Source organism: Cynara cardunculus, assembly GCF_001531365.2.
Source record: "Cynara cardunculus var. scolymus isolate 2C chromosome LG 3, CcrdV1, whole genome shotgun sequence".
NCBI lineage: Eukaryota > Viridiplantae > Streptophyta > Magnoliopsida > Asterales > Asteraceae > Cynara > Cynara cardunculus.
Window position 1 is genome coordinate 3,451,010 of NC_037530.1, and position 10,870 is coordinate 3,461,879.

The window sequence follows — 10,870 nt, forward strand, 5'->3', positions numbered from 1 at the left end:
TACAGGGATGGGCAGAGTTCTAATCCCCGGCCCCAGTTTCTATGAACGGCTCCGAGCCCCGGCCTCGGTCCCCGGTGGGTATGGGAATTAATATCTCGTCCCCGGTTTATTTTGTGGTTAAACCACGGTCAAACCCCGATCATCATCCTTGGTCAAGACTTAATTCTAGAAAATAAATAAATAAATAATATATATATATATATATATATACACACACATATCTATTATATAAAATATATTAATAAAATTATATATTGAGTACTGGGCGGGAGCGGGGAATCCCCGTCCCCGTCGGTGGGGACAAATCACCATCCCTAATCTTTAATCTCATTTGGTAATAAGTATAATTTTACCCGTTAAGTGGAAAAAATAGAAAAAAATACTCTTAGTTGGTAAATGTTTGTCGAGTAAAAAACACTTACCAATAATCTATTATGATGTTATCGTAAAAGGTAAATAAGAGTGATGAGTCTTATCAGTAAATACTTACCTAATAATTGTTTAGTAACCAATGATCTTGACAAAAGAAAAGGGAAAGAAACAATATTTTAACCACAAGGGTTAAAAGTGTCAGGAGGTTGTCAGGAGGTCTCAGGTTCAAATCCAAGATGAAACAAAAATCATTTTGTGGCACGGAGGTTCAAATGCGGTGACTCCGAGCTACCTACAAAGCAGGTGGTTGCCTTGGATTAGTCGGCTCACAAAACGGGTTGAATATCCAGGTTAATAAAAAAAACAATATTTGTAATAATAAAAAATTAACGGAAATAATTCATTTAATAAAAGCAATGAGTTTATACACGCAAGCTTTTGACAGTCGAAAGCCAAAACAACTGACTTCTTACACGTAAAGTATTAGAATTTATTAGTTTGATGGTGATGAATAGCCTATTTACCAAATATTTATTCGAAAAAGTGTTTACCGATAAAATTCAATATTATCACGTACTTATCAGGTAAGATTTTAATTCATCAAAATGATATCAAATGTAACAATTTATTCGGTAAGCGTTAACTGTGATAAGAGTCATCGCTCTCATTTACCGGGTAAGACTTTCAATACTTGTCTTTGTCTTTATTGGGTATAATTCTTGGTACTTACCATATTCATCCAATAACTTAAGCCAACGAAGCAAAAAAAAAACAAGAGGACGGGTTACCGTTTTAAAAAGTAGCAGGTTACTCATTGCTATAATGGATAGATTTTTTAAAGTATGATGTCTTAATAAAGAATAATTTGAAAGTATATTGTTGTAATAAAAAAATGAAAATACAACACTATAATAAGGAAATTTATAAAAATAAGTTGCTATTTCATACATTTAACCCTAATTTCCCACAATTTCAAACAAAATTCGATATTCTTTGACTCGGCATGAAATATAAATTTAATATAAATTTTTATGGTCGTTTGAATGCTTAATTATACAAAACAAATCACCAAACGATGGACGTCATTTTTGGCAACCTCCGAAGAGAAGAAAATATTATGATTTGTGAAACAAAAAAAAAAATCAAGCTTCGTAAACTTTGCACTCCTCTTCAGCCGGGTTCGTCTTGCAGAAATCCTCCAACGGATCTCCGCTTCCCGTCGATGCAGCCCCGGGCCATTTGCTCGCCACTAGATGCGCCAAATCAACGACACGTTGGCTACAATAAACAAAAAAACGCACATTAGCTTCTTTAAAGACTCAGAAAACCCCGATAAGTATATATATGTCAAACGACCTTTTGGGTACCTACTGTTCACCTTGTTGAGTTGGTTTTCCATTAAGTCATGTATGGATAAAGTTGTTTGTGTGGATTAATCTGCCTGAAATCTTAATACATTGAAAAAGTTTTCTCATAGCTGAAATGAGTATGTTTTTTAATTGGGAAGGACAAGTTTGGAAAAACTTGGTTAACGTTTACACAATTTGTGTCGGTAAATAGTCAATAACTTTTGATTTGTGAGACTTGAGAATCAATATAGAACCCCGAAAAGTGCATTATACCTGTATCCCCATTCGTTGTCGTACCAAGCGACAACCTTAATCATGTCATCGCCCATCACCATCGTCAACGACGAGTCGATAGTGGACGAGACATCAGAGCACCTAAAGTCAACCGACACGAGCGGCTCGTCGCAAACGGCCAAGATTCCGTTCAATGGACCGTCGGCAGCTTTCCGGAAAGCGGCATTTACGTCCTCGGCCGTCATGCCCTTCTTGGCAACGTTGACCACAAGGTCAACAACGGAGACGTTAGGGGTTGGGACACGAAGCGCTATGCCGTTGAGCTTGCCCTTGAGCTGGGGCAGGACCAACGACACAGCCTTGGCGGCACCGGTGCTTGTCGGGACTATGTTCAATGCTGCAGCTCTAGCCCTCCTCAAGTCCCGGTGTGAAGCATCCAATAGCCTCTGTATCACACTGAATCAAGTTAGCCAAAGCACAACTCTCAAAGCAATCAATACAACTAATGTTTACAGGGGTAAAATAGACAATTACACATATTCGGAAGTTTATCGGTTTACAAAAAACAAAGACCTATGTATATACCTGGTCACCGGTGTAGGAGTGAGTTGTAGTCATTGTCCCCTTCACGATAGCTGTAGAAAAATTAGAGAACCATCGACGAGTTTTAGGTAGATGTATAATGGGTTGTACAGTACAAGTCTTTTATGCATCGGCAAGTTTAAACCACTGGCGAATGCATCATGTTTAGATGCTCAAACGAGCATCGAAAAACGGGTGTTTTTTCTTATTCAAAGTACGAAACATATGCTTACTGAATTCTTCGTCCATGACCTTCACGAATGGAGCCAAGCAGTTGGTGGTGCAAGATGCATTGCTGTGAAAACGATCATATTACGCAAATTTAGATCGTGAATGCTGTGCGTATAAACTACGATAAAAGTTGGCGTAAAACGGACCTGACGATGTTGGCAACGTCATGGTCATAGTCCTTCTCGTTAACACCAATAACATATGTCGGAATATCGGCACCTTTTGCGGGTGCAGTGATGATGACTTTCTTGGCACCGGCTTGGATGTGCTTGCCCGCACCAGGCCCGTCCACGAACACCCCAGTTCCCTAATCATCACACAAAATTCATCCGTCAAGAAATTTTTTCAAGAATACATTAGAAATGGGAATATTTAGATATATTCATCATGAATAGTTGATTCTCATGGTTCTTAAATGAACTTTCCTGCATTAGATATACCTCGATAACAATGTCGATGCCTAGTTCAGCCCACGGAAGCTTGAGAGGGTCACGGCTGGAAACAACCTTAATCAGCTTTCCGTCAACACTGATTGTCTCGTTATCGACAATCTTAACATCGGCTTTGAAGGTACCCAACATCGAATCATACTTGAGCAAGTGAGAAGCCTGAGATAGCAAAATTTCATAATGAAGCTTTGCAAACTTGTACCCTTTATCAATCATGGTAACATTCACTTACGTTCTTGACACCGCCACTGTCATTGACGACGATGACTTCGAGTGGGGAGTCTTCGCGGCCGTGCCAGCATCGAAGAAAATTCCGACCAATACGTCCAAATCCGTTGATTGCTACCTTCAATTTGGCAACAGTCTCTACCTTAACAGGGCCTGTTACAGCACCTGCAGCCTGATTCACAATGTTTCTCCCGTTCAAATCTACATATGATCTTTTCACATAAATGGAACCCTCTACAAGATATTATATATACATACATAGGGGTAGGTTCAAATGAGAACCGTAAATACTTTGAGAACCTAAGAACCAACTATTGATACTTTATTCATGATGAATGTCGTGATAGATGATCATAATGAAAACTATTCATAATCAATATACATCATATTCACAATGAAGATGCATGATATTATGATCATTCAAGGTTTATTCATCAAGAATAATACATGAAATGGTTGGTTTCAGGTTCTCATAATATCTATGGTTTTCATTTGAACTTTCCTCTACATACATACACAGATATATATATAAATATATATATATATATATATATATGGAAGAAAAAGAAAACCTTGGGAGTAAATTGGGCAGACACAGCATCGAAGAAGGACGAGTCCCTGACATACTTGGCATAGGTGACACTCCCGCTGGATCGGAGCCCGGAGAATTCTGCTATGTCCAATCTCTGCAATCGACCAATAATTAAAGTCAAAAAAGTCAAAATTATATATATACATATATATATATATATGTATATGTATATATGTATAGAGAGAGAGAGAAAGAGAGAGACCTTGGTGGCGCATTGGGAAGGGAAAGAGAGGGAGGGGGAGGTCTTGGAGGGAAGCCTGGTGATGGTGGGGATTCTTGTGGAAGCCAGAGCTGCATTGGAAGCCATGGCTAACTGCAACTAAAAACTCAGAGGTCTATCTTCTCCTCACTTTATATAACTTCTACATTTCCTTCTTCATAAGATTATGGGATTGAAAATATGGTGAAGAAATGAGTGGTAGAAGAAGCAGATAAGATCATGCTTTCAATCCAAAAATCACAGCCACAAAAAGATTAAAATTTGTAAAAGTAAGTACGGTACTATGAATTTGATTACAGAAAAATAACATGAAAAATTCCAAAATAAAGGGGACTTCAGGTTTGGAAGGATAAGATAAAATGCTTTTTTGCAGGTCTAAAGGCAACTTACCACAAAATACTTGGCAAGATTGGAGAGGGTATAAGGTAAGGCAGATATCATGTCCACATGGCATCCATGTGTATCAAAGTGGGTCCCTTTAATTTCATAGCTTAAGGCACCACCAATCCTAATGAAGATAGGAACATGTTTAAGGAACTTGTACAGTACAAATTCTATTCAAGGTCTCTCATGGTACATGGTCAAGTCTCAACTCATGCAAGTAATACATATACATATACGTATACAGGTTCAGGTTTAGGGGAAACCCACAAAAAAATGAAAAACCGAGGAACATCCTAGTAACTATATCTTCAATTACTTGTTTATTGTACATATGAACGTTTATTAGGGTGTTCCTCAGTTTTTCAATTTTTTGGGGGGTTTTCCCCTAAACCTCACTCTACATATACCGATATACATATACATATACACACATACACTATATCATTGTCTTGGATTGGAACATTCTAGCTCTAGGAAGTAATTTTGCCATGAAAAACGCAAAGATCCAAAACATAAAAAGAAATATTTCATGTATTACAAGGTTAAAAAAGGATAATTTGCATCAATAATTTAAAGTTGAAGTCAAGAACAGGAGAGAACATAAAAGGGTCAACTATTATTTCTTAGAACAAATCTTGCATACTGGTATTGAAGATCTGTGATGACAATGATGACGATCAAACACGGAAGTAATATTCTCAGGCAACGGATTGACTCTTTTCAAAAACAACGGCACCATTCTTGTTTGACTCCTCATCTTCTGATTTCAATTGAGAAGATACATCATCTATTGCATCATTCAGCTGTGCTATCTTCTCCGTCAATTTTTTGCGTGTTTTCTGAAGAAAAAAAGGAGATTAAATAAGTTTATTACTTCAAATAGTTCTCACGGAAAAAAGGATCCTTGAAGCATAGCATTGGTTCAACTTGAAGTGAAATATATGCAAGGAGTATGGAACAAAGGACTTGTTAATTGAAATGTTGACTTGAATTTTTTTGAATCAAACCATAGACTTTGGTTCGGTTAGGTTTGGTTTGGTCAAATTTCATAGTCCGGTGTTCTGGGTCAACTCAAGATTAAGAAAAAGGGAAAGAAAGAAAAAATCGGACTCAAAAAATATGGAGTATGACCAACAAAACTTGATTTTTAGCTTTAGATGCCGAGTCAAACTTGAGCAAGAAATTGAAGACTCACTTAAACGCTTAATATGAAAATCCAAAAAAGATTGTATACCTCCAAAGCTTTTTCTTCATCATAAATGAAAGTGGGCAGCTTCCTCAGCAACTCCTTTTTGTCAGCTTCAGCTAGTGCCTTGCTTATCTGGTTAAAATCAAAATAAAGCTTTGATTAAGTAGAAAGTTCATGCTGATATCTACGTGCAGGAAGAGCTGGTAATGAAACGCAATGAAACAAATCTGCATATTGCCCGTGCATTGGCCTCGAATTCCTAGATCCACTAAACTAACCTGAGGTGCATACACACAGCCAAGTGTGCCAACAATTAAACCTCCAAGAACAAAGCCGAAACCAAAGGCACTACCATTAGTTGATCTTCCATTATCACTGGAGATAAATAAGACAATAACTTACTCCTACAGAATAATACCAACATGCTTATAAGAAAGAAACTGATAATACATAGAGATTAAGGGAACAATAATACATATTTGAAGAACCTTCTAGTTGGATAAGATGAAAGTTATTTATTTGTGTATCTACAAAAGTGAAGTGCCGCAATATGAGTGCGGAAGCTATAAAAGCATCAAAAATAAACAATTGGACTGATTGTGTAACTGGACCGCAATCTATAGCAGAACTGGTGACACTCAATGTTGAAATCATGCTGCTGATATCAACCTTAAGCAGGTATGACATCAACAAATGCTTGGCAAATTAAAAGGGGGTGTTTCAAAGTTCAATGTAGAATAAAACTAGATACATTCTGCTAACAAGCTAAATGAGCTTTAAAAGAATCAGATGGACAAATTAAAGATGATGAGCAATGAGAGAGAAAGAAAGTGAAGGTTGTGCAGAAGCGACCCAAGAAACAAATTTGTATCAGTTGTAATGAAAACTTATGGAGTAAAAAGAACATGGTAACTTTTTGATATCTTCTGCCCCCCAAAAAGTTGGCAACAATTGCCATTTTGGGATGTCCTACGACAAATATTAATTAAAAAATATGTTTTTGGGTAAATTCTAAAGTTATACTGACATGTTTACCTATACTATTGTGACATTGATTCTTGTCCAAGTGTTGGAATAATAGTTGGACAATATGACAAACTATGTGTTTAGTCAAATGTTGCAATGTTTTAGGACAGAGAAAACATTCAAAAATCGAAGGCCCAAGTTATCTAGGGGATTAATCATTAGCCATAAAAACATATTTTGTTAAGGCCTAATGCAGAAGCTTTTCTGGTCATTAGAGTCTTCCACAAAACCAAACCAGCCATACATCAATCTATAGCATAAAGATTAATGAGGGACAAGAATAGTACGATTTTGGAGTTAAAGAATCCAGAAGAACCATAGAAGCATAACGAGGATAAAAGAATTAGATGGCTCCTAAAGTCCCTACCAAATAATATCAACCTTGAATTTTCAGAAACTTAGAAATTAAACGAAACACTCACACGTCAAAAAGTCAAGGGACAATTACCTGTATCTTGCTTGAACAGAAAGCATCCTTTTGGATGTGCGTAATCGTACATTACCCACATGACCCTGTCCAAACAACAATTTGGTGCTCTGATCAAGCGATTTCATAGAGGAACCTACCACAAGATCACACACCAAGATTGAATCTTTTAAGTACTTTCCAACCACAGATGAAACATGCTTAAAAAATTGCATATTTTAGGTAATTACATTCATACATATTGCATACTTCTCAAGGACATCAATCCGTGTAGATTTTCCCAAGGATGGTACCATGTCAATTTGCTAATATTGTACAACAAACTTATCAAACAGGCTTTTGACAAGTCTCATGAGTGCATGACATTCTTTCTCATCTTTCTATATGTATATGCATGTGAAGGAGAAAGCCATGTAACCATTATCATCAATATCATATGTTCGTTGCACTACAAATGGCATAGTAAAAATTGGGAAATGAATACTTTTTCAGATGTTTGGGAGCTTGAGCAATGGGAATAGAGATCATGATTATGCTTTCAATCAACAAATTGATGAAAAATCTACAAAGTAGCCTCATGTGTTTTAGAATATTAGATAAATATGGAATTAAAACAATGTCCTTGCTGGCGTCCATATTTATGCCATCACTTTCCTACTCACACCGCCTCACTATACAACATTTTAGGTAATTTAAGGATGTCTTGTGCTTTTAATTTATTTGTGTTGTGATGCATTATGAAAGTTGATCCATTGTTAAAGACGAGGAAAAAAAGTTTAAGAAAGATTTTGTAGACAACATTAAGACATAGCAAAGCATTGCAATATTGTTTCAGCAGGCATATAATCGAGTCATAGCCAACAAATTTATCACCAAATTAAATGTTTTCGACTTCACAATAGATATCTTCACTGGGTATAATATATCCACCACACGTTGTATTCAATGACCACGTTCATACTAATAAGTACATCAAACTTTCTCATTTTGCAATTCAACTTTTACATTGTCACTACCATAAATCCTATGATGGTCAAGACCATTTCTAATATTTTATCCTAGATGTTTAAATATGTGTACTCAACAATAAATCAGCAGTGCGAAACCGATAATAAATAAAACCCAAATGATGCTACTTTACCAATAGAACAAAATATGCAAAACTGCAATGGAGGTTTAATCTTATATGGATTCATGACATCAAATATAATTAAGGAACAAAAGAGGTTGACATTGCTACATAACTTGCGATCTAATAAAAGGATAGCACTATTTACATGATCTAAAAGCATATCTACCCAAAGAAACCCTTATTTACAAATTTGGGAGTGATACAACAGCTAGAAACAATGCAAATGTTAGGGTTTACAAACTCTACCAATCCATGAAAATAAGATCAATGCACACAATTTTTTTTTAAAAAACAATACACTTAATAATGAATCCATAAATCATATACTTGATGCTAAATTAATCAAACGTAAAGTACATGAAACAATTGAATTAATGACAACAATGGTGATGAATGAAGAACGGTACCAGATGATGATTGATTTGGGTTGTTGGTGGGTAGAACCAAGGGATTTGATAGTGCAATCATGGCTTCAGATTTGCAATACAGATCAGAGTTGTGTGGAATGAGAAGGTGGTGGTGGCGATTATTGGTATTCTTTATTTTCCTGTTCGATAATATCAATGCTTTAGCAGCGTTGTTAACGATGATGAAATCAAAGATCACCCAAAATCAAAACCAACCAAAACATCACTTTGAGTAGGTTTTTTGTAGTTACAAATTAATTATTGTATTTATAAGATATATAAAAAAAATGAATTATTTTGTATTTGTAGTTTTACGAAATAAATATTAAAATTTAGGGGTTATTTGGCATATGCTAAATTATTTGGTGTATAATGATTAAGCGGTTATTTGACAATTGTTGAATGATTTGGTACATAATGATTAAGAGACTTTTATGATACAGTGCAAAATGAAATATAATTGTTTGGTAATTGTACAATGAAATTAGGGCTCTTAATGGTTAAGGGATATCCATGATACAAAATCATTGGCAGGGTTTAGAACCATTAAAAGACAGACTTTTTTGATGTTGCCTATTAATGAAACTATTAAGAGATAAACAAACAACCAGAGCTCTTAATGGTTAAGGGAGACTCGTGATACAAAATCATTCAGATGATTTTAGAACCATTAAGAGACAGACTTTTATTGTCAAACAAGATTGATCTCTTAATGAGACAGAAGATTGTCTCTTAAAGGAACTGTTAAGAGGTAAACAAACAACCTCTTAATCGTTTTGATTATTTTTATTTTGACGTTTTAAGAGGTACTAGTAATTACTTTACAGTAAAATTATACTGATTAAATCCTAATATTTATTCTCCCATATAACTTAGGTTTCTCATGTTCGAGCTATAACTTAATAGTTCTTTTTTTTTGTTCAAACTTTAATAAAACATGACAATGAGTCATTCTACTGAGACACTAATCATAATACCTCCCTATCGGAGAATATTATTACATCCCTATCTTCGTCAGTAATGGGAACTGATAATTTTTTTTTTCTGTTTATGTATGATATTTTAAATCAAATTTATTGAACATCAAATTCGATCTAAAATGGTTCATGTTTAAATCTTACGTATTTCTAAAAATTTGTTTTTATGGAATATCAAATATTTATATGTTAACAAAATTATAACATCATAAGTACTTGTTTGATCAATATGCTTTCGACTATCCATGGTTTTTTATCTAAAAAAAGTAAAACAATTTTGCATAAACGTATATAAAAAGAAAGGTCAAAATACTATTTCGAAATCTAAAAGATACCAAATCTAACTCTTTATAAACAATATATTCAATAATAAATATACAATATATATTTAATATACAGGGAGGGATGGTTCGAGGATAACGTTACCTGCCCCTGTCCCCATCCTCGATTTTTAACTTTCGGGGATACTCATCCCTATCCTTGGTCGGCGAATTTGTGAGGAATCGTTGCGTTGGCCCCATCGGAGCGACAAAAAGATTCCTAGTGGGGTTTGTCTCATTTCCATGGGTACTTTCCATTTTTCAACATTGACATTCGTTATTAATTATTATATTCTTTCTCATTCATATTGCATTTAGAGGAACCAAACATCCCTGTAATCTTAGGGAAGTCGGCGTAAATTTTAGAACTTTAAGGATTTTGATATGTGTTGTCTCTGATTTCTTGATGAGTCATGACTCTTGGTTGACTTGACTTTAAGACCCCAAAAATGCATATTTTGGTTAGGTTTCATCACCTACAAAGTAACCTTGTTCGCACTTCTGATCAATGGTTGGACCATGCCCAAAAAATAAACCTCGGCAACACAACCATTTGGTGGTTGTGGTTTTACAGTAGATCAGTGAAGGCGTCAATGACGATGATTCATCCAGTTTTGTTTCTAAATTTGTGTACGACACTATTTATTTCAGTGAAACTAAACCATATGTTTAAAGGAACGATAAGAATTGCACCTAAAGGTGTTAATTTTCCACACTCCCTCCCCCTGACCATGAACTCGTTGAAATCGAT

The 10,870-nt window shown here is 35.3% G+C and overlaps 2 protein-coding genes across 2 annotated transcripts; both read right to left on the minus strand.

The window, feature by feature from the left end:
* Positions 1–1,370: 1,370 nt before the first annotated feature.
* LOC112509283 (glyceraldehyde-3-phosphate dehydrogenase B, chloroplastic) lies at positions 1,371–4,358 on the minus strand. The gene is made up of 9 exons (XM_025114156.1): positions 4,240–4,358; positions 4,018–4,131; positions 3,450–3,617; positions 3,209–3,376; positions 2,915–3,075; positions 2,771–2,832; positions 2,541–2,590; positions 1,995–2,401; positions 1,371–1,650 (listed from the first exon to the last, which is right to left on the minus strand). The coding sequence occupies exons 1-9, from the start codon at positions 4,342–4,344 to the stop codon at positions 1,515–1,517; spliced, it is 1,371 nt and encodes a 456-aa protein (XP_024969924.1). The 5' UTR covers positions 4,345–4,358; the 3' UTR covers positions 1,371–1,514.
* Positions 4,359–5,158: 800 nt separating this feature from the next.
* On the minus strand, positions 5,159–9,020 carry LOC112510155. Its single transcript, XM_025115469.1, has 5 exons — positions 8,823–9,020; positions 7,305–7,419; positions 6,109–6,205; positions 5,876–5,962; positions 5,159–5,480 (listed from the first exon to the last, which is right to left on the minus strand). Exons 1-5 carry the CDS (start codon positions 8,881–8,883, stop codon positions 5,340–5,342), a joined length of 501 nt encoding a protein of 166 aa, XP_024971237.1. The 5' UTR covers positions 8,884–9,020; the 3' UTR covers positions 5,159–5,339.
* Positions 9,021–10,870: the final 1,850 nt, after the last annotated feature.

Excerpts from the sequence above, each read along its gene's own strand:
- LOC112509283 (XM_025114156.1), bottom strand. The coding sequence starts at position 4,344 with ATGGCTTCCAATGCAGCTCTGGCTTCCACAAGAATCCCCACCATCACC. Across the intron at positions 3,377-3,449 it reads ACAGTGGCGGTGTCAAGAAC|GCTTCTCACTTGCTCAAGTA; the intron begins GTAAGTGAATGT and ends TTGCTATCTCAG. Across the intron at positions 2,591-2,770 it reads GGTCATGGACGAAGAATTCA|CTATCGTGAAGGGGACAATG; the intron begins GTAAGCATATGT and ends ATTTTTCTACAG.
- LOC112510155 (XM_025115469.1), bottom strand. The coding sequence starts at position 8,883 with ATGATTGCACTATCAAATCCCTTGGTTCTACCCACCAACAACCCAAAT. Across the intron at positions 6,206-7,304 it reads TCTGTTCAAGCAAGATACAG|TGATAATGGAAGATCAACTA; the intron begins GTAATTGTCCCT and ends ATTTATCTCCAG. Across the intron at positions 5,481-5,875 it reads ATGAAGAAAAAGCTTTGGAG|AAAACACGCAAAAAATTGAC; the intron begins GTATACAATCTT and ends TTTTTTCTTCAG.